General features: G+C 36.2%; 1 protein-coding gene across 4 annotated transcripts in view; it reads right to left on the bottom strand.

Annotated features, from left to right (window-relative positions):
* RPGRIP1L (RPGRIP1 like) overlaps positions 1-22,224 on the bottom strand; it is a 94,806-nt gene that overhangs the window by 17,750 nt on the left and 54,832 nt on the right. For all 4 annotated transcript variants that reach the window (XM_072827044.1, XM_072827047.1, XM_072827045.1 and 1 more), the window contains 3 exons: positions 18,948-19,049; positions 18,312-18,465; positions 17,063-17,136 (listed from right to left, as the gene is read on the bottom strand). In XM_072827044.1, the coding sequence (XP_072683145.1) occupies positions 17,063-17,136; positions 18,312-18,465; positions 18,948-19,049 (330 nt within the window). The remainder of the gene's footprint in view (positions 1-17,062; positions 17,137-18,311; positions 18,466-18,947; positions 19,050-22,224) is intronic.

Genomic DNA, 22,224 nt, shown 5'->3' with positions numbered 1-22,224 from the left:
TTCTAATGCCCCAGGGTTTGAAGTTAACAGTGTCATGGCAATAGTCTCCTGATTTACATTTGAGGCTATAAATACCCCACTAGTAGTCTATCAGGGGCGAAGATTATGAGATCTTCATCTCCGATTGCTTTCAGAATGACAAGTATCAGTTGGCCTTATTTCAAACTATGTAATGAAGTACATGTTTATCACTGCTTTTATTTAATCTACAGTACCTGAGAAGTTTCGGTTATTCAGAGATCAAAGCCTGTTGAATACTTTATAGCTATTATGCTAATAAATGTAGCTATATGAATCCATATTAACTAGAGCAGAAACTATAATTCATCCTCTTGTATATTCTGCCATAATATATTTCATTCAATATGTAATGTTTTCAAACAAAAGAAACAAGATTTTTATCTAATCTACCATATATTTCCTTGCAATTTATTTTTTATCTCATCTTTACAGAATTAACAACTAAAAATATATCTGTTTTACTGTGTAATTTTCATTTCAATCCTTACTTAATAGATTTTGGTATCACAGACATCAGTATATGAACCATACATGTTTCCTTGAGTAATGATTTAAAACAAACAGACGGACTTAAAAATTAGATCACACCAAGATAACTCCTGTTTGTTTTTACAATTTTAAATTTGTGCTTCATTTCCTTTTACTAAATTCCTCTTTACTAAATTCAGAAGCATGCTAATGTAAATTGTATAGCTTTAAATAATAATTAGAAAATTCTGAAACTAAAACCTGTCTATAGGACCAACTTTTAGGAACTCACTGTCAAACATAAATCAGTGTGTAAATTCACCACAGTGATTACTTAGATATTTCAAAGCATATGATATAATTAATTAAACTGAAAAGCATAATTATCCTATTGTAAAAATATCCCCATAAAGAACAATTTCTATTGCTGTCAAACCCCCTCAATATTTGATGAAGTAATTTTACCCCACTCTTTCAAAAGACATTTTCTTTTATTATGTATTCTAAGACACTTTAACTAAAAACCCAAATCTGAATATTTCAATAAGGTTATTTTATTATTCAGTAGATTCATGGAAATTTTACTAGGATGACAGAGAAAATTCCACACCATTCTGTCTCCACTAATACAGGTACAAGGCTGCAGCTGGCAATATTACTAGGATTAGCATAGTATGATGAAATATTTAAAGGAAAATTTTTTCTAAAACCTAATAAATCAAATGACTGCCAAATGTCATTAAAGTGATGGTCTTTGACTTGAATATGCTTTTCATATTCAAATTTGAAAAGAAAGAGATGAAAGCCTGGAAAGGTTACTCGGTTTCAACTAATAACCTCAAGCCCTCTCCGTTCACGTGCATAAAAAATGAAGTTGGCTCCATTGTCTAACCTCACTTCAGAAAAGCCCTTCTCTGCTTGCCAAAGACTAACATGGTAAAGAAAATATTTTAAATGATATTATTTTTTCCTTAAAATGTATGGTGGTTGTCAAAATACCACACACGAACACCCATTTTATAAATCTGCTTCAAATGTAGCACAATGCATAATTAAGCCTTTTACATGAGTTGTAATTTGACAAACTCAGAATTGCTAAAATAGTAACTTCTTATAAAACATTTGTTTGCCCGCACAAAAGAATTAAAGGAAATTAGCCATAAAAAGGCAAAAGAGATAGATACATGGTTATTTCTAAATTGTGAAAAGAAGAATTTAAAGTTGTTTATCATAGAACCCTATGAAGAAATGAACGAACTTTTAAATAGCAGGGGAATAAAATTTACTTAATGGGTTGGTTATTTTATTAAATATTAAGTTTATAGTCCTCATATGAAAACTTACACTATTGTAAGAACGTATTTAGGTTGTCAAGTAAGGCTATATACAAAAATATAATTCTAAATGAAAGTAGATTACAGCCAAAGAAACAAATCAAAACATTAATACCAAACAAACCAAAAGAAAACCCACATTATTCAAATAAATAAAAGAGCTTTAAAATTCCTCACATGATGACATCTCCTTTCTCGTCCAATTTTTTGTTGTTATCCACTACCCCCCCATCCCACCCTAATCTCATTACCTCTATCCTATGTCCTTCTAAATTCTCTAATATTATGGATAGAAGTTATTAGTTGTCATTTCTTTGTTCTTTTTATGCTACATGAATCAAGTTAAAATACATCAAAAAGGGGATATGTTTTCCAAATCATATATATCTAGGGAAGCATGCTCTGGATAAAGAATTTTCCAAACATGATATATTTTGGCTACTGGGACCAGCCAATTTATTTTTCAATGTTGGAAAAATACTGGTTGTAGTGTTGCCTCTGGAATCAAAAGTTCAACTAGATTATATATAAAGATTTTGAAGGTTAGGAAGCACTTCAATTGCATAACTGACAACTCCAACTTAGTGTCAGAAATGAACTCAAATTCTCTCCTCTTCCCCAAGCTCATTCATCCTCTGGTGTTTCCTATCTCAGGTGACATCACCATCTCCCTGGTCACCTAAGCCCAGGAGACCTTGGAGTCACTTCTGATATCTCTTTTTTCATACCCACATCATCCTACAGATTACCCATTCTTGTTCATTTTACTTCCTAAATATCTCAATGATTCATCAAATTATTGAAAGCTTATGATATTTCAACATTGTATCCACTACTGGGGATATAAAGATAAAATAGGATGTGGTTTATTTTCTCATTTTTATTTCTAGAGAAATTTCTTTAGGTTCTCATCTGATCTGATGGAAGAACTAATTCAACAGCTTCCTAGTATTAAAATGTAGTTTGCTAGAATAACAAGGAAGAAGTCAGAAGGAATCATAAAAGATAACTGGTTGGCAGAACTATAAGCAGATGGACGGCATGAGGCTGTAAATTCAGTGATACAGGAACTATTATCTTGCATATGGTATCACTGGTGTGGTATGTAGTACAGACTCAAAAATTAAGTGGATATACTCTAGAGCTGTAAGAGAGGTGAGGCACTCTTGCTCCTAATCCCTTGTTGGCAGCCTCAACTACTCTTTTTGTGGCCAAAGTCTCTCTCTAAAAACAAATCAGGTATCACCTCTGCTTGAAAACTATTAACCTCCATTCTTGCTGTTTTCCTGGACCAGTGGTGTGCTATTTATATAGCTCAGGTTTGGCATTGAAAAATCTTCTCTATTAGACAAAATTCTACTTATTTTAGGCCCTGGGCCATACATACTGTCCTTTCAGGATAGCATTACTAATCTTCAAGAGCAAGTTGGTTCCTCCACTGGACCGTCATTGTACTTTTCAGTCCCATTATACTGGATTTCTTTTTTTTTTTTTTTTTTAAGATTTTATTTATTCATTCATGAGAGACACACAGAGAGAGGCAGAGGTACAGGCAGAGGGAGGAGAAGCAGGCTCAAGGCAGGGAGCCCAATGTGGGAATCGATCCTGGGATTCCAGGATCACACCCTGGGCTAAAGGCAGGCACTAAACGGCTGAGTCACCCAGGGATCCCTATACTGGATTTCTTTACTTACCTGCCTCTCTCACACTGTGAGCTCCTGGAGGCCAGAACTGTCTCTTACCAATCTTCTACTTAACATCCTATCTGGCACATAGTAGGCTCTCAATAATCAGTTAAAGATACAGAGTCAAGGGAGGCTGAATATCTTTTACATATTCACATTATCTTTTGCATATTGCCAGACATAGAGGAAGCTCAATTATTAGTGTTTTCTCTTTTATTTTTTTTTAAAGATTTTATTTATTCATGAGAGAGAGAGAGAGAGAGGCAGAGACACAGGCAGAGGGAGAAGCAGGCTCCATGCAGGGAGCCCAATGTGGGACTCGATCCTGGAACTCCAGGATCATGCCCTGGGCCAAAGGAAGGCGCTAAACTGCTGAGCCACCCAGGGATCCCCAGTATTTTCTCTTTTCACAAATATTGTGTCTCCCATGTTTCGGTAGGTTGGCGATTAATAGCCATTGAAAAATATACAGAAATCTTGTCGTTCTAGATTTTAGTTAAGTAAGGCTATTTCAAAGACAGGCCAATATTGTGCAATTGAGATGGTAGGTTACTATTATTTCAAGTTTTTTGTATGTTTCAATTTTTCATAATAAAACAACAAAAAAAAGTTCCATTAGGAGACTTGGAAAGGATAACAATATTCAAATGACAAAGCGAAGCCTCTGCAGATAGATGCATAATCATGTCTGATCAGAATCACTAGAACATGACAGGTCTACTTTGGCAGGACCCTAGTAGCCTCCACAAATGGTAAGTTTGCCACACAGCATACATAGGCTTTAGCCTTTTCCTGTTTTTTTTTTTTTTTTTGTGTGTGTGTGTGAGAGAGAGGTAGTGCATGCACGCATGAATGTGGGGGTGTGGGGGTGCAGAGGGAAAGGGAGAGAGAGAGAATCTCCTAAGACTCCACACTGAGTGGGGAGCCCGCCTTGGGATTTGATCTCATGACCCTGAAATCATAACCTGAGCCGAAATCGAGAGTCTAATGCTTAACCAACTGAGCCAACCAGGTATCCCTCCCATTTTCTTTTCTATATGTGTGAATGTTTGTTACTAAGTATGATGTTACTTTTTTTGTCTCCTTCACCAACTGGCCTATTAACTTCCTAGTTAGCAAGATGTTGACATCAGCATATAAAAAGAGCATTTAAAAGTTCTGATTGTGGTAAACAGAAGTCATAGAAGTCACTCAAATAGGAACTGCAAGCAACTTTCTTTTTGTTGTCTGTATAGATGGACACCACATATCATGTGATTGAATGATCTAAAGATGTGATGACAGCTAGTATTACTTGCAGAGAAAAAAAGTTATAGTTCTCATGATTTTGGCTCAATGCCACTATTGCTTCCTGACTGATGTTAATTCACGTTTTAGGCCATATTTTTTCTATAGTATTTACTTAAGCTTTTACTGGCATGCTTGACTTTTTTGTTTTACTTCAGAGGTTCATGTTGAATTCTTCTTTGGTTTTCACCATCAGAGCAACCACACTGGAGCTGAATTGTTAGAGTCCTAAAAATTAATTATACTCGGGGCAGCCCGGGTGGCTCAGCGGTTTAGCACCTGCCTTCAGCCCAGGGCCTGATCCTGGAGACCTGGGATCGAGTCCCACGTCGGGCTCCCTGCATGGAGCCTGCTTCTCCCTCTGCGTCTCTCTCTCTCTCTCTGTGTCTCTCATGAATAAATGGATAAAATCTTCAAAAGAAAAAAAAATTAATTATACTTGACAGCCCTTAAACATAGTATTCCTTAACTGAGAAGGGCCTATGATAAAGGTTTTGCAACTTGTTTCAGTCAATTAGATTTAACTTTAACTCCGGTGAGATTACATGTGAGTTTTATTTCACTCTAAATCTCTACAGTGATTAAGCATTTCTGTAAAATTATAAAATATAGAAAATAATTTGGCATATTCAAATACTCAACATCCTAAACAGATGTTACTATTTTGCTGTGTCTGATTCAAACTTTTTTGTTGTTACTGTTGAAGAACTAAAACATTTCAGATGCAGGTAAAGCCCCCACCTCTCCTAGTTCCTTTCTCTCCTTTCTCATTCCCCCAGAGGAAACTAGTATCCTGAAGGTGGTGTGTATCACTCCCAAACATGCCTGTATGTTTTCTACAACATGTGTACAGTGCTGTTTTCTGTTTTTACATTTTATATTAGTGGTACCATTCTCTATAATTAGTGGTTAACCATTCTGCAACTTGTGTTTTTTTTCTCACTCAATACTATAGAGATTGTTCATGTTTATAATTAAAATCTAACTCATTCATATTGTTTTACAGAATTCCATTTATATTGCATATATAATCTATAGTTCACTTATTTCTCTACTGATAATGAAGTTGATCACAATTTTTTGTTATTACACTGTTGTTGCATTGTCTATCCCTTTGTTTTTCTGTATATGTGAGTGATTCTTAGAAGAATTGCTAAGTGACAGATATGAGAAATTCAAATCACTCCCCAAATGGCTACATGAATTTACATGAGTATTATATTTATCACCATAAAAATGTGTATGTATGTGTGTGTGTGTGTAAATAAATACAAATAAAGCCTACCTCTTAGGAGCCATGGTAGGTAGAACTTGGTACTTTTTTTTTTTTTTAAGATTTTATTTAGTTAAGAGAGAAACACAGAGAGAGGCAGAAACATAGGTAGAGGGAGAAGCAGGCTCCCTGTGAGAAGCTCGATGTACGACTTGATCCCAGGACCTCAGGATCATGCCTTGAGCAGAAACCAGACTCAACCACTGAGCCAGCCAGGCACCCCAGAACTTGGTAGTTTATAGCAAAATGATACATAACAGAAATGGAAGGTGATGATCTATGTCTATGTCCTTTAAGAACAAAATTTTAATTGGGGTGAGCTCTAAAAAAAGCTCAAAATGTTGGTTCAAACAGTCAAACTCACTGTTGGCACTTACAGGGCCACATGTAAGTGGGGTGAGGTAGCAATGGTTAACGGTGATTCTTACAACTTCCCTTCTTCAGGCTGGAGGTGGGCAGAGTCATTGCAAAAACTCAAATAAAAGTCCTCTCAACTCACACTAGACTCCAAAAAATTCTTATTAGGAATCATATCTGCTCTTCGCACATGTTTTTTTTTTTTTTTTCCGCACATGTTTTGATTGAAAAGTCTTTGGTTTTTTAAAATAACAGCTCTTTATTTTTTTAAAAAACAAATTAATAGCTCTTTAGGAGAAATAAGAGTGAAGAGACACTCAAATTGTTGAGATAACAATGTTTTTAACAAACAAAACCAAAAAGACTTCAGCTTTTATCAATGGCGGTAACTTATCTTTTCTCAAAGGCTCTGTGAAAGACCTATATTGAACAAATAATATAAATATTGAAAAGTTCATAATGGAGAAACAAATGGTGCTAGGGATAGGAATACTTATTTTTAGAATATTGTCATGGTATCCCTTATATACCATGTAAATTACTGCACCTATAATGGTCAGCAAATTACAGAAGCTTGTTACCACATGTTCTAAAGCAATGGTTGGAATATTTATTCCTGTCCTAATGCACCTGAGGGATATGACACATTTCCATCATTAACTGTGGCTTACTATGGCAATAATGTGAAGGAAGGAGAGAATTTTAAAAATTACCCTCAATTTCAGGTGATTTTGATATGCCATTCCATTCTCACCATCATTGAAAACAGATGTTATAGTACAGTGGTTCTCAATTCTGGCTGCACATTAGTATCACCGGGGGAGCTTTAAACAAAATTTGGATTTAGCTGATCCGGATGGAGCCGGGCCCTGGCATTTAAAAACACTCTCTAGGTGATCCCGTGTGCAGTCACAGTGAGTAGTACCACTTTTCCCTAAAGTTATTCTCTCTAGCATACCCCAGAATGACCTGAGAGGCTTGATAACACACAGATTGCTGGGACCCAGTCTCTGAGTTTCTGATTCATGAGGTCTGGGGTGGGGTCCAAGAATTTGCATCCTTACAAGTTCTCATGTGATGCTGATGCTGCTGGTTTGGGGACCACATTTTGAGAACCACTGCTCTAAACCAAAAAAGATTGAACCTACATTTGTTGACCCTTTCTAAGATATTTATTAAAAGGCTTCTACAAGGGTAACTTGGTGGCTCACTTGGTTAAGCATCTGCCTTCAGCTTAGGTCGTGATCTCAGGGTCCTGGGATGGAGGCCTAATTCCACCAATTCCTGGCTGCCTTCTCAGGGGGAGTCTGCATCTCTCTCTGCCTTTCCCCCTGCTCCTATACACTTTTTTCTCTCTCTCTCAAAAAAGAATATTTTATTTTTTAAAATTTATTTATTCATGAGAGACACAGAGAGAGAGAGAGAGAGAGAGAGAGAGAGAGAGGCAGAGACAAGCAGGCTCCCTGCAGGGAGCCCTATGTGGGACTCGATCCTGGGACTCTAGGATCATCCCGTGGGCCAAAGGCAGGCGCTAAACCACTGAGCCACCCAGGGATTCCCCCCAAAAAGAAAATCTTAAAAAAAAAGCTTCCACGATATTAATATTAAACTGTTCTTTAGTTATTTAACATTTTAATGCATAATTAGCCTACAAATTATTTCCTTTCTAGACGCAATCTACGCTCATTATTAAAAGTAATCAACAATATAAATCCTAAAAGCAAAGTATAAAAAATTCCTTGTTTTCTCCCAACTCAGGGGTTGGCAATTTTTTGCTGTAAAGGGTCAGCCAGCCAGTATTTTTTGCATTGCAGGTCATATGATGGGTATAGCTATGTTCCAATAAAAGTTTTTTTAAAAAATATTTATTTATTTATTTATTCATGAGAGACACACAAAGAGGCAGAGACACGGGCAGAGGGAGAAGCAGGCTCTCTGCAGGGAGCCCGATGTGGGACTCAATCCCAGAACTTCAGGATCACGCCCTGAGCCAAAGGCAGACGCTCAACCGCTGAGCCACCCAGGTGCTCCCCAATGAAAGTTTATTTACAAAAAAGGAGGGCTGGGTTTGACACATGGGCCATAGTTTGCTCACCCCTGTCCTGATCCATGTCTCAGAGAAACTCACTGCTAATGAATGGTGTTTGGATTATACACTTCCAGACATTTTCTTTGCTTATGTAAACCTAAATGGTGTGTCTGTATGCTCATATAAAAATATGTGTATATATATATATAAAATATTCCCCCTTTTTTGCTTCTTTATAATGGAATTATCAGTGAAGTATAATTTCTTAACCATTAATTTGGCAAAGGTGTGATGTGGGGAAGTGGGGGAATTTTTATACATTGTTATTTTAACCAGAAATGTTTGTATTAACAAAACCTAGTAGAAACTTAAGGTTCTCCCAAAAGGGGCTTATTTAAATAAATATGGTATAGCTGTGCAATGGAATATTATGTATATGTTAAAAGAAATGGAGTATACTGCTATTGGAAAGATGTTCATAGTATATTAGTAAGAGATAATTAAGTAGCAAAACCTAAAAAATAGTTTTGGAAGCGGTTACTACCAGGAGAATAATCCAACATTTCTGGTTTTACCTAAAATATATTTTGAAACCTACTTTATCTAGCTTAAGCTTCTATATGTAAAATTTGGGAGGGACTTATTTTACCCACTGATAGGATATATTTGATTCACTTTTTGTTTTAAATATTTTATTTATTTATGTGTGTGTGTGAGAGATAGCAAGAGAGAGCACAAGCAGAGGAGAAGGGAAGGAAGAGAGCGAGAAAACAGGCTCCCTGCTCAGCAGGGAGCCCCACTGACCATTGGACTCAATTCCAGGACCTTGGGATCATGACCTGAGCCGAAGGCAGATGCTTAACCAACTGAGTCACCCAGGTGCCCTCATATTTGATTCTGAAGTGATTTAATATTTTTTAATACATGAATTCTAAAAGTAGTGAGTTGCTTTATGCATTTTTGCCTTTCAAATCCTTAAAATATATTTTGCCGAACATCATTATTACAATCACCTGGGAATGCCAGTTCATATTGTTCAAGAGGACCTGGTTCCCAAGTAGAAATGTAATTTAGTCCAATTAAATATGGCAGTTTTTACAAAACTGCTTAGTAGAAACAGAGGAAGATGTAAATATGCAACGTACAGAACAGACCACTGCTCTTTCAGCATGTGAATTCCCATTCTTACCTGTGGGCGCACCTTAAGAAATCTGTGAATTGATGGCCATACATTTTGTTGTGAAAATGGAAGACTCCATTGCTTAAATGATAAAACTACAAACATTTTGCAAGAAGGATTGTTACTTTTTTTTAATGCCATGGCAGATGCAAATTTTTGGTTTTGATGTCTATTTTAAGGACCTAAAACAAGGCTTTTAATCAATGTATTATACATCAAATTGATACTGTTAACTTCTGATTATTCAAATTAATAAAATATTCATAGAGAAATGTCCAAAGTTTTACATTTCTCAGACTCTCCCCCTCTCCCCCCTTAATTATCATGCCTAGAAGCTTTTTAGTAAAAGCAGCAGTCATCAGGCTGACGGAATCTGACAGGCCAGCAAGGCCCAATTACACTGGTGCTCTGTGGCACTTTGATGTCCTGGAAACGAAGAGAGATAGGGGCAAATTGGGTAGCACATTATGTTAATGACTTGATTTAATCCAGCCACTAAACTTTATGTAGCCTGTTAAAAAAGATGCTAACACTAATTATGCCACTTTGGAAAGAAAAGGAGGGGACAAGCATTTCACTCTGACAAAGCGAAGCTCATAAATGTTGTAAATGAAATGAAACAAAATGAAGTAATCTATGATTAATTATACATCACAGACATGAAAAAAAGAGGAAGAACCAAGTAATATGTCTAAGTCCTGGGAAATCTGTTAGATTCCTTTTAAGGATCAACATTTCTAAGAGATAACTAGGAGCTGTGAGATTCTGAATTATGAAAAAAAGAAACTGCGTGATCTTAAAGTGCTTATACAGCGTAGCAGGTAATTCAGATTCACAGTGTAATTGGCATAAATGATACTTATCTAGGACACTACTTCTGGTCTCACTTTTGTGACATTATAGGGTAGAGGCAATTAAAAAAATCTATCAAGTGGGGATAACCACAGAGTAGGGTTCTCTAATTACTTTTTAATTAGTCTCTGTGCCTCTAATCTATTCTTTACATTATTGATAGCATGCTCTTTTAAAATGCAATTCAAGAGTGTAAACTCCCTAAGAGCAAGAGGATTACTTCTCTGCTGCTATATTCTCAGCGCCTAGAAAAAAGCTTGGAACGCAGCAAATGGTAAAGATCTGTTTAATGAGTGAGTGATCTTCCCCCTCCCTTTAAATCCTTCATTGGCTGCTCATAGAACTTTAGGATAGACTTCAACCTTCTCAGATGATACAAGGAGTCCTCAATGCTCAGGACATGCCTATCTTTTCAGCATATCCTCCTGAGCCTCCTCAGGTTGCCATAACGTAGCCCATCCTAAAACCATTCTGAATTCCCAGAAAGAGCCATGTTCCACATTCTCTCTAATTCTTAAGCTATCATTCTTTTGACTCTAAAGATCCCTCCATGGCCCTTACTTACTCCTAATCATCTTCAACACTTGGCTCAAGCTTCACTGACTTTAGGAAGTCTTCCTTGATGAGGGTCCCTAATGTACCTGCCTGAATGTTCCCATAGCATCCTGTGCATTCCATTCTCCTAGTGCTAACCACTATGCATTGATTGTGTTTCCCCTGCAGACTGTGACTGCTTTGAGGCCAGGAACGGCTTCTTTTATGACACACAGTAGATGCTAATGAATGTAGAATTGTGATATTAGAGGACATATTACATAGGATGTGCTTATTAGCACATAAGAGCCATTCAATAATACCTTCCTTCTGATGAGAGCCATGTATCACTGTGCTGAGATTTCTACCTGAAGCAGTTCTTAAAGAAGAGGTAAAGAAAGAAACTAATGAGACACAAGGATTTTTAAGCTTAAAAAAGTTTTTGTGGTACAACACCTTAATGGAAGTTAACATCATCAATCATTGGACAAAATGACACCCTGTGCCTCCTGACATGATACACTGAAAAGGACACAACACTGCTTTTATTGTATTCCCACCATAACATATAAAGGAATATAATAGGAAAAACAGCACATAAATCCAAATTGAAGGATATTATACAATACAAATGACCTGTATTCTTTAAAAAAATGTTAATGTGAAAGATTCAACATAAAGAAAGGCTGAAACCATCATTATGGATTATAGGGCTAATGAGAGAGGAAAGCTAAATGCAGTGTGCAATATGGATTGGATCCTGGACCAGATTAATCAAATGCTATAAATTATACTACTGGGACAATTGGCAAAATTTTAATAGGGACTGCATATTAAATAGTATTGTATTATTTTTAAAAAAGATTTTATTTATTTATTCATGATAGAGAGAGAGAGGCAGAGACACAAGGCAGAGGGAGAAGCAGGCTCCATGCCGGGAGCCCGATGCGGGACTCAATCCCGGATCTCCAGGATCATGCCCTGGGCCGAAGGCAGGCGCTAAACCGCTGAGCCACCCAGGGATCCCCCAGTATTGTATTATTATCATGAAATATTTAAGGGTAAAGGAGCATGATTTCTGCAACTCGGAAATAATTCAAGAATGTATGTATATATACATCCACAGGTGCACGCATACATATATAGGAGAACCAATGGAAATGATAAATGTAATAAAATGTTAGCAATTGGTGAATGTGCGTGAAGTATATTTAGGAGTTCTTTGTACTAATTTTTCAATCTTTAAAGAAAAAGGTTCCATGTCTCATATTGAATGAATGTTAAAGTAGCACAGAGAAAAACTGGTATAATCACTAGAAAATATGGTAATTCATGATTATGATGATCTTTTGAGGTTTGTTCCTAAGTTTACAGATTAAACTATTTTACTCTATTTGGTAAATAATTTAACAAAACTAAATATCACCTATTAACATAATATACTGGTTAGTACCTTATCCTAAAAGTAGAATTTTTAAAAGCATGTTGGAGGTTATTAAGGGCTACTGAGGCATAAAGCATTGCTTATAACAGTTGCTTACTTTAAATGATATTCACACATTTGAGAAAGCATCTTAAACCATTATAATAAATCACATTTGGAATGGTAGTCAAGACTGTAGCAGTCGGTAGCAAAGTAACACAAATTACTTTCCCAGGAATAATAAGAAAAAAACTCTAGTTTACTATAAAAGAAAAAATAGATGTGTACATTAGAATTAGTTGGATATTTTAGAGACCTAGTTCTTTCTTTCGCTAAACCTCTTTGTTAAATTGAAGTTCTTTATTCTGTCTTAGTCAAAGGCAATGAACAATTCCACCGAGATGCTAGTGATGTTGCCAATACACATGGTTCCATGAATGAAGGAATTCTCAAGCTCAGCACTATGGACATTTTGGGCCAAAGAGGCTGTGAGTCCTGTGCATTGTAGCATGTTTAGCAGCAACCCTAACCCCTACCTATTAGATGCCAGTAGCAGTCCCTCCCAGCGTGACAATCCAGAATTCCTCCAGACATTGCCAAATGTCCTCTGGGGGACAAGATCTCCCCCAGTTGAGAATCATTTTGGTTTAAGGTGCTATAATTTAGATAACACCTTCCTATACTTTGAAAGTTACTTCTGAGTGATAAATATACTGTTTAGAAAATAAAATTAACTGGGATGCCTGGGTAGCTCAGCGGTTGGGTGTCTGCCTTTGGCTCAGGGCCTGATCCCAGGATCCAGGATCCAGTCCCGCATCAGGCTCCCTGCTTCTCCCTCTGCCTATGTCTCTGCCCCTGTCTTGTGTCTCTCATGAATAAATAAATAAATCTTCAAAAAAAAACCCTTACAAAAAAAGAAAATGAACTATTACAATGTCTCTTTAGTATCTACTAGATAAAATCCAAAATGTTTAGCTTCTGCATTGTATCTGAAGTCTTCTATCCTCTTATATAAAAAGGCTGCTCTATAGTTAGTGTATTCCTGACTTCTGAAATGCATATGTATCTCTGCACTAGAAGTGCACATGATTTTCTCTCTGTTATCATATATCCCCATCTTTGAGATGTCATTATTGAAACAGAACACTCCCTCTTACTGTGTGATTGGCCATAACAGAATGGATCAAGAGTATACAACTGAATAAGGATGGATGCAATCCAGTGGCTTTGCATGACTAATTAGATTTTTCTCTTTGGGGCTGGGCAGTTTTGTGTGGCTATCTTTGGGCAATAAACAAGGAAAGCAGTGAAAGTCAGCTTAAAATTAGAAAAAGTAGACATATTGCTCACAAGAGGACAGGTGGGCCAGCTCTGGGCATATCTTCCCTAAAGTCTACTGAAGAGTCACTTAAAATTTCTCCTTCCTCTGAATTTCCTTAATTGGTGACAAGATTATCAGCAAGTCACTTTATCACTTAAAAGCTCATCTGAAAAAATGAGAAGGGGGCTAGAAAACAGCTAAGTATTCTTTACCTCAACTATCTATTACATTAATTATTGGTACTATACCTCCTGGGGTGCCTGGGTGGCTCAGTGGTTGTTCTGGGGTCCTGGGATTGAGTCCCATATCAGGTTCCCCCTAGGGAGCCTGTTTCTTTCTCCCTCTGCCTATGTGTCTGCCTCTCTCTGTGTCTCTCATGAATAAATAAAATCTTAAATAAAAATGATTGGTACAATCTCTTGACATTGTTTTAAATTGTAATTTAACAGTTGAATAACTACTTAACTTTTCGTGAACACATCTTCCCAATTAATGTACATGTTCCCTGAGGGCAGGGCCAGAATACATTTACTTCCTTAGGAGAAGTGATAACAAACTGCAGACACTGAATCCAAAGGAGTCACTGCATAATGACAAGAGAGATGAGTGTTGTTTGTACTTTGACTAAATACATCCCTTAGTACCTATCTTCTTAGACTCCAGGACTGATTCAGTATCTTAGTTCTCATATTCTTATGTTCAAAAGGCTAAATTATATAGGTACCCCAAAATCCTGATGAAGTAGGCAAAGTCTTCCAGAAAAACTACTGATACATGAGAAAGAAATATCTGATTCAGACATGTAGGCTTACTACTCTTGATGTAATGAATGAGAATTCTTAATAAAATGATGTGATAGTTAAATTTTTAAAAGATTGACTGATTTGAGAGAGAGGGAGAGCACACCAAGTGAGAGCAGGGAGGGGGGCACAGGGGAAAGGGGAAGCAAATTCCCCACTGAGCATGGAGCCCAACATGGGGCTTGATCTCACAACTCTGAGATCATGACCTGAGCCAAAACCAAGAATCTGACACTTAACCAACTGAGCCACCTGGGAACCCCTGATAGTTACTTTTATCTGGTAACTTGACTGGACCACTTGATTTTCAGACTTTTGGTCAAACAGTATTCTAGGTGTGTCCTTCTGGGTGTTTCTGGATAAGATTAACATTTGAATTGTTAGATTGAGTAAAGCACACTGCCCTCCCTAAAGTGGATGGGGCCTCCTCCAATCAACTGAAGACCAGAATAGAACAAAAATGCTGAGAACTCCTCTTGTCTGATGGCCTTCAGATGTAACACTGGTCTCTTCCTGACTTTGAACTTGAACTGAAACACTGACTCTGTTTAAGTCTCGAACCTACCTGCTTTCCAGCTAGAACTTATGCCATTGGCACTCGAAGTTTTAAGGTCTTCAGACTCAGACTGGAACCACACCATTGACTTTCCTGGGTCTCCAGCTTGCTGAATGTAGATCCTGAGACGTCTCAGTCTCCATAACCATGCAACTCAATTCCTTACATCTCTTGATATGTACATATTTATTCATGTTATCTTATTGGTTCTGTTTTCCTGGAAAACCCTAATACAAATGGCTATGAAGCTAAATCCCACACAAGGGGCCCATTTTCCCTTTGATTCCCATTTTCAAAAATTTCTAATAGAGAGCAGAGAATTTCTATGCATTAGTTTGATAAATAATTTAACAATTTCAAGTTTGATAAAGCAAAAAAGCTAAACTGAATTGAACTAAACGTATCATTAAAAGTCTATAGGCAATCATATTCAGGATTCCTTCCTTCCTTGATTTACTGATTTTGAACAATAAAGATTCCATATATCAGGATGGCATGGGTCAGGTAATAATTAATAATAATGACAATAAAACACTGGACAGATGAACTGTTTGTATTTGTCAATCATCTGTTTGTATTTGGATCTGTTCTGCAGAGAGGTTAAGCTAAGAATTTTAAGAGTTGAAAGAAGTGTTCTAATTCTTATCCATAAAGTAGAAATTCTAAAAAAAAGGAGTACAATGAATCATTTCAGGAAAATTAATGGATAGAAAAAGCTAGGGCCTTTCTACTTTACTAACGTTTTCTTTATAAAATCTACCCCCCTCTTAAAATAAAAAATGCTCTGGTAAGTGGTATATTTCCCATATAAAGTATACTTATAGAAGATAAATTACCTTCTATGAAGGTTTAATATTTTGGCAGAAATTAAATAACTTTAATAGTTTATCAGGGACATATTTAACATATGAATGAATTCACATTTGCAAGTATTATATTTTTAAATGCAATATCCCATTTTCAATTCTTAAAGCTCAGATTGGAATTTTAAAAAAGATTTTATTTATTTATTTGAGAGAGAGAGAGTGCACAAGCAGGTGGAGGAACAGAGGCAGAGGGACAAGCAGAGTTCCTGCTAAGCAGGGAGCCCGATGAGGAGCTCACTCCTAGGACCCTAAGATCATGACTTGAACTGAAGTCAGACGTTTAAGTGACTGAGCCACCCAGGCACCCCTCATATTAGATTGAATACATCTTTGTATAATCATTCTGAAAAGGAGTCAGGGAAGTCAACTGTTTTTAGCAAGTAACTATTTTTTTTTTAAGATTTTATTTATTTATTTATTTATTTATTTATTAATTATTTATTTATTTATTCATGAGAAACAGAGAGAGAGAGAGAGAGAGGCAGAGACACAGGCAGAGGGAGAAAAGCAGACTCCCTGAGGAGAGCCTGATGTGGGACTCAATTCCAGATCCTAGGATCATGACCTGAGCCAAAGGCAGACACCCAACCATTGAGCCACCCAGGCATCCCAGCAAGTAACTATTTTTTTGTTTTTTAAGATTTTATTTATTTATTCATGAGAGACACAAAGGGAGAGAGAGGCAGAGACACAGGCAGAGGCAGAAGCAGGCTCCATGCAGGAGCCTGATGTGGGACTCGATCCCAGGACTCCAGGATTAGCCCTGGGCCAAAAGCAGGCACTAAACCCCTGAGCCACCCAGGGATCCCCCCCCAGCAAGTTAACTATTAAAGCTGCTGATGACAAGTATTGTTAACATGTAAGCAAAAATAACACATGTTATGATCCATTATGTAATGAAACTACCTATGAATTTTTTTTTGTACTAGATGATTACATGGGTAAGATTGTGAGAATACATTAAAATTTTCCCAGAAATATTTCTGCCTTAAGATTTTCATGTATGAAGACTGATACACTATTAAGGAAAAGCAGCTTTATTCTGTAACACTTCTAGCTGGCATCAAGCTACTGACCTGTTTGATATTCTTGGAGATAGGAGCTGGAATAATACACTCATCACTGTCAGATGCTGATCTGTCTTCCTCCTCTGTTAAAAAATAAAAATTTAGTGGTTCAAGTCTGTTTAACCAATTATATTTATACCTTGTGAAATGGAGCGAAATAAGAATATGTTATAAGGATGATCTTAAAAGGAGAATATGATAATCATGGCTAGACCTTTCTTAGCAGCAAAGATATTTTCTTTTACATTATATTGTAGAAAGAGAAAAAAAAATGATGAAAAACTCCTAGTTTAGTTTTAGTAGAAACATAATATAGCTTGCTCTGAAATTCAAAAATAATCTTTTCAAAGAGAAGGACAGGGTAATAGGTGTTTCCTTATAGCCTAACCAACTATATTGTGCAAAAACCAAGTTATTCTTAACTATTATGTAGAAACATATTTAAAATTTTGCAATTTTATTGTGGCAAAATTGCCATATGATAAACTGCACATATTTAAAGAGAAAAATTTGATACTATGATATACGTATAATTTGTGAACATATCTGTCACCCTGTTAAGTATCCTTATGCTCCCTTGTAATCTACTCCTTTTCTATATCTCTGTATTCCCTAAGCACCACCTAAGTGCTGTTACTCTTGTTGCCTCTTCTAGATATTTATATAAATTAAACCCTGTTAAGAGTTGTCTTCTTTGTCTGAGTTCTTAGTTTTAATTTTTAAAAAGTTAATTTCTCTAGAATAATTCAGATGATAGTACAAAACCCAAAGAGAACATAAAGCCGCTTAAAATATAAACTGGGAACATGGTCAGCAGTAAGACTTGCATTCATTACACTGTGGCATTCCAGGTTGAGAAAAGAAGGTGTGTGGGCAGCCCGGGTGGCTCAGCAGTTTAGTGCCACCTTTGGCCCAGGGCCTGGATTGAGCCCCACGTCAGGCTCCCTGCATGGAGCCTGCTTATTCCTCTGCCTGTGTCTCTGCCTCCCTCTCTCTCTCTCTCTCTCTGTGTCTCTCATGAATAAAAAAGTAAAATCTTTAAAAAAAAAAGAGAGAGAAAGAGATAAGAAGGTGTGCAACAATTCCAGCTGTCAGTAGCTAACTGGACTGAATTGTGTCTCATGTTGGTCATGAAATAGGTTATCATGGAGTAGATCCACTGTTACATGAAGATGTCCTAGGAGGCATGCTCTAACAGATTTTTAAAAAAGCACAGAATTAAGTAAATAATATTAATTTAAGAAAGGGAAAAAATCACCTTCTGGTTCCAATTCCTCAGTTATTTCTGTTTCATCTTCAGAAGAAGTCCAGCTTTGATTTGCAACCTGGCCCTCAGATAGGAAGGACACATCATCATCTTTTCCTTGTTGTATTTTCTCTTTTACCTTAACTTCACTGCTTTCTTGAGAAACCTGAAGAAATACAAGCACACTGATACACTCACTGTTCCTTAGATCACATGTGTGTGGACTTGCTGAAGCACCTCAGAAAGCATGTAAGGCTTGAGACTTAAATATACAGACAGGCATTATATGTAAGTGAGTCATTAGAAAAACTATCATTAAAATTGCACAGAAAAATGGATAAATGAAAACATTATTATAGGCCAAGAATGAAAAATGCATTAATATCAAATTAATTTTTGATTATTAAAAAAATCATTATCAAAATGAATTTTACATTATTACTCTAATTCATATATTTATTTGTTAGCTGCTAATATCAGCATAATTGTAGCTGATACAACACTGGTCATGTTTTGATTTTTCTGTTCCCACGAAGTTATACACAAAAATATGATCAATGCTATGAATTCTTGATCCATGATAATACAAAGACAATCTTTTAGGAACCAAATTAAACCTTTCAAAATAATTTTAATTCAAACCCATACCTCAGGAATATGTGAAAGAGCTGGCATATTAGTTTCTATTTCTGGTGTATGCTCCACTTCTGATGAAATTTCCTTCACATCTTCAGGAGGAATAGATATTTCCTTTTATTGATGTAAAAACATGCATATATGTTACTTTATATTTATTACTAAATCCCAAATGATCCTAAGACTTATATATAGAGAGAAGAGTAAATACAGTAGTTATCTGTATGACCCTAAATTTAGTGTATTTCCGTAAAATGGTTGATAGTTATGGTATATATATGTAATTTAAGAACTGCTAAGTGTGGGGTGCCTGAATGGCTCAGTGGGTTAAGCACCTGCCTTTGGCTCATGATCCCACAGTCTTGGAATGGAACCCTACATTGGGCTCCCTGATCAGTGGGGAGTCTGCTTCTCCCTCTCCCGCTGCGGCTCTCCCTGCTTGTGCTTCTTCTCTCTCTCTGTCAAATAAATAAATAAAATCTTAAAAAAAAAAAAAAAAAAGAATTCCAAGTATCATTCATTGAAGCATTGTTTATAATTGCAAAAAAAGTGAAAACAATGCAAATGTCCAACAGTATAGGATTAAGTAAAATATGGTATATACAAATACCTGAGTTCTTTGCAAACATGAAAAATTTGATAATGTAGATCTGTACTTACTGACACTGAAGAGAGTGCCCAATACAGTTTTGAGTAATAAAGCTATTTACAGAAAAATATACATAGTTTTATATTGTTTTGTTAAAAAACAAACATGCAATGTGCATATTCCCATGGGAATAAGTATGGAAGGAAATTCACTAAAATTCTATCTCTGATATATTGATTTGGAAAAATTTAATTTTTAATTTTTTTTTGCTTATTTGTATTTTCTAATATTTCTAAGATGATTATACATTTTTCATGTAATTAAAAATTGCATATGCTAAGATACATAATGTCTATGATCAACATTATTTTTTAACTGTATAAAATATCAATTTCTAGTCAACCATTTTCCAGGATTCATAAACTGATGTGTATTTTTAAAATACAGCTTATGATTTTTGCTATTTTATTTATTAATTTTTTAAAAAAGATTTTATTTCTTTATCATGAGAGATAGAAAAAGACAAAGACATAGGCAAAGGGAGAAGCAGGCTCCCCGTGGGGCACTAGATGTGGGACTCGATCCCAAGACCCCGGGATCATGACCTGAGCCGAAGGCTGATGCTCAACCTCTGAGCCCCTCAGGCACCCCATTTTTGCTATTTTAAAAGTAAACATGTCCAATATAGAAAATGGGAAAGATAAACCAGAAATCAAAAGAAATTAATATAAATCCATATTCTTATTACCCAATGATAATATCCATTAATAAGAGATCACCAGTCAAGACGTCTGATTGACTGAACCATCCAGGTGCCCTTTATGATTAATTTTTAATGCAAATAAAAAACTTTCTTGGTTACATAGTGGGAATTATACTACAAATACAATATATACTGTTACATTTAAAAAACCTCAATATTACAACATAAAATTTTCTCCTAGTATGACACTTCGGGTAAACATCATAGTTAATAAATATTGTATTAAAATGAATGGATGTAGGGACGACTGGGTGGCTCAGTGGTTGAGCATTTGTCTTTGGCTCAGGGCATGATCCTGGGATCTGGGATGGAGTACCACATCGGCTCCCTGTAGGGAGCTTGCTTCTCCCTCTGCCTATGTCTCTGCCTTGCTGTCTCTTTGTGTTTCTCATGAGTAGACAGACAAATCTTTAAAAAAAAATGAATGAATGTATCATAATTTAATGAACCATTTTACTGGTGTTGGACATTTAACTAGATCACTATTTTCAGCTATTGTGATCACATTCCAACACATATCTCTGTGTATGTCTTTTTTATGTTTATGATCATTTATGTAGAAATCTGGCTACTTATGTTCGAACCCCAGATCTAATATTTTACCTGAGCAGTTACTTTTCTTTTGTATATTTTTTTTATTGGAGTCCGATTTGCCAACATATAGCAAGCATAACACCCAGTCCTAAGCAAGTCACTTAAGCTCTGTTCATATTACTCCTGATTTTTTTTTAAAGATTTATTTTTATTTTAGAGAGCAAGAGAGAGAATATGCAAGTAGGGGAGGGGCCATGGGAAAGGGAGAGAGAGAATCTCAAGTTGACTCTGCCCTGAGTGCAAGCCCAACATTCAACATGGGGCTTGATCTCACAACCCTTGAGATCCTTCACTGACTAAGGCACCCAGGTGCCCCTTACTTTCCTGATCTTTCAATGGGAATAATTCTAATATGATCATAAGGTTGTTGTGAGGATTAAATGATTTTGTGGACATATAGAATTTAGTTCAGTGTCTGACACATAATGAGCACTCAATAAGTGTTAGCTATTTAATACTGCCTGAATAATTATTATTGAATTCATTTATTTAGCACATATATATTAAAAGCACTGTATATGCCAGATATTATTTTAAACTCTAAGGAGAAAATATATTTTTATTTTTAATTATTTTTATTTTTTAAAGATTTTATTTATTTAAGAGAGCGAGCAAACACATGAGTGGGGGTAGGATGGGGTAGGGGAGGAGCAGTGGGAGAGGGGAAGCAGACTCCCTGCTAAGCAGAGAGCCTGATGTGGAGCTCAATCCCAGGACCCTGAGATCATGACCTGAGCTGAAGGCAGACACTTAATGGACTGAGCCACCCAGGTGCCCTGAGGAAAAAAAAAAATTAATCTGGGTGATGGTTACACAAGTGTGTACATAGGTAAAAATTCATTGAGCTCTATGCTTAAGTTTTGTGTCCTTTAACTATTTAAGAGTTATATCTCAATTACAAGGAAAAAAAAATATTTTTAAAGTCCAAAAGAGATGATGGGGACTTGAGTGGTGATAATGGAGATGATGTGAATACAGGGTATATTTTCAAAGTATAGCTGACAGGTGGATGAACTGGTGGATGAACTGGTTGTAGGATGTGAAAAAGAGAATGACAAAGGAATGCCTTCAAAATTTCATGACTGTGAAACTGAGTGAATGATTAATCATTTACTAAGAATGGGAAACAATGAAAGAAACATTTTGGAAGAGGGCTGTGAAGTCACATTTGGTTTTTGACATGTTAAGTTTAGATTCCTATTACACATCCAGGACATATGAAATAAGCAGGAAGGAAATAAATTTGGAATTTGAGATCAAGACTGAAGGTAATAAATATGAGAGAGATTGTATCTAGATGTTTAACACTATGAGACTGGGTAAGACCTCTGAATGTAGATACA

Source organism: Canis lupus, chromosome 5 (genome assembly GCF_048164855.1).
Source record: "Canis lupus baileyi chromosome 5, mCanLup2.hap1, whole genome shotgun sequence".
Classification (NCBI taxonomy): domain Eukaryota; kingdom Metazoa; phylum Chordata; class Mammalia; order Carnivora; family Canidae; genus Canis; species Canis lupus.
The sequence above is the reverse complement of the archived record's forward strand: the minus strand, read 5'-3'. Positions and strand labels throughout refer to the sequence as shown.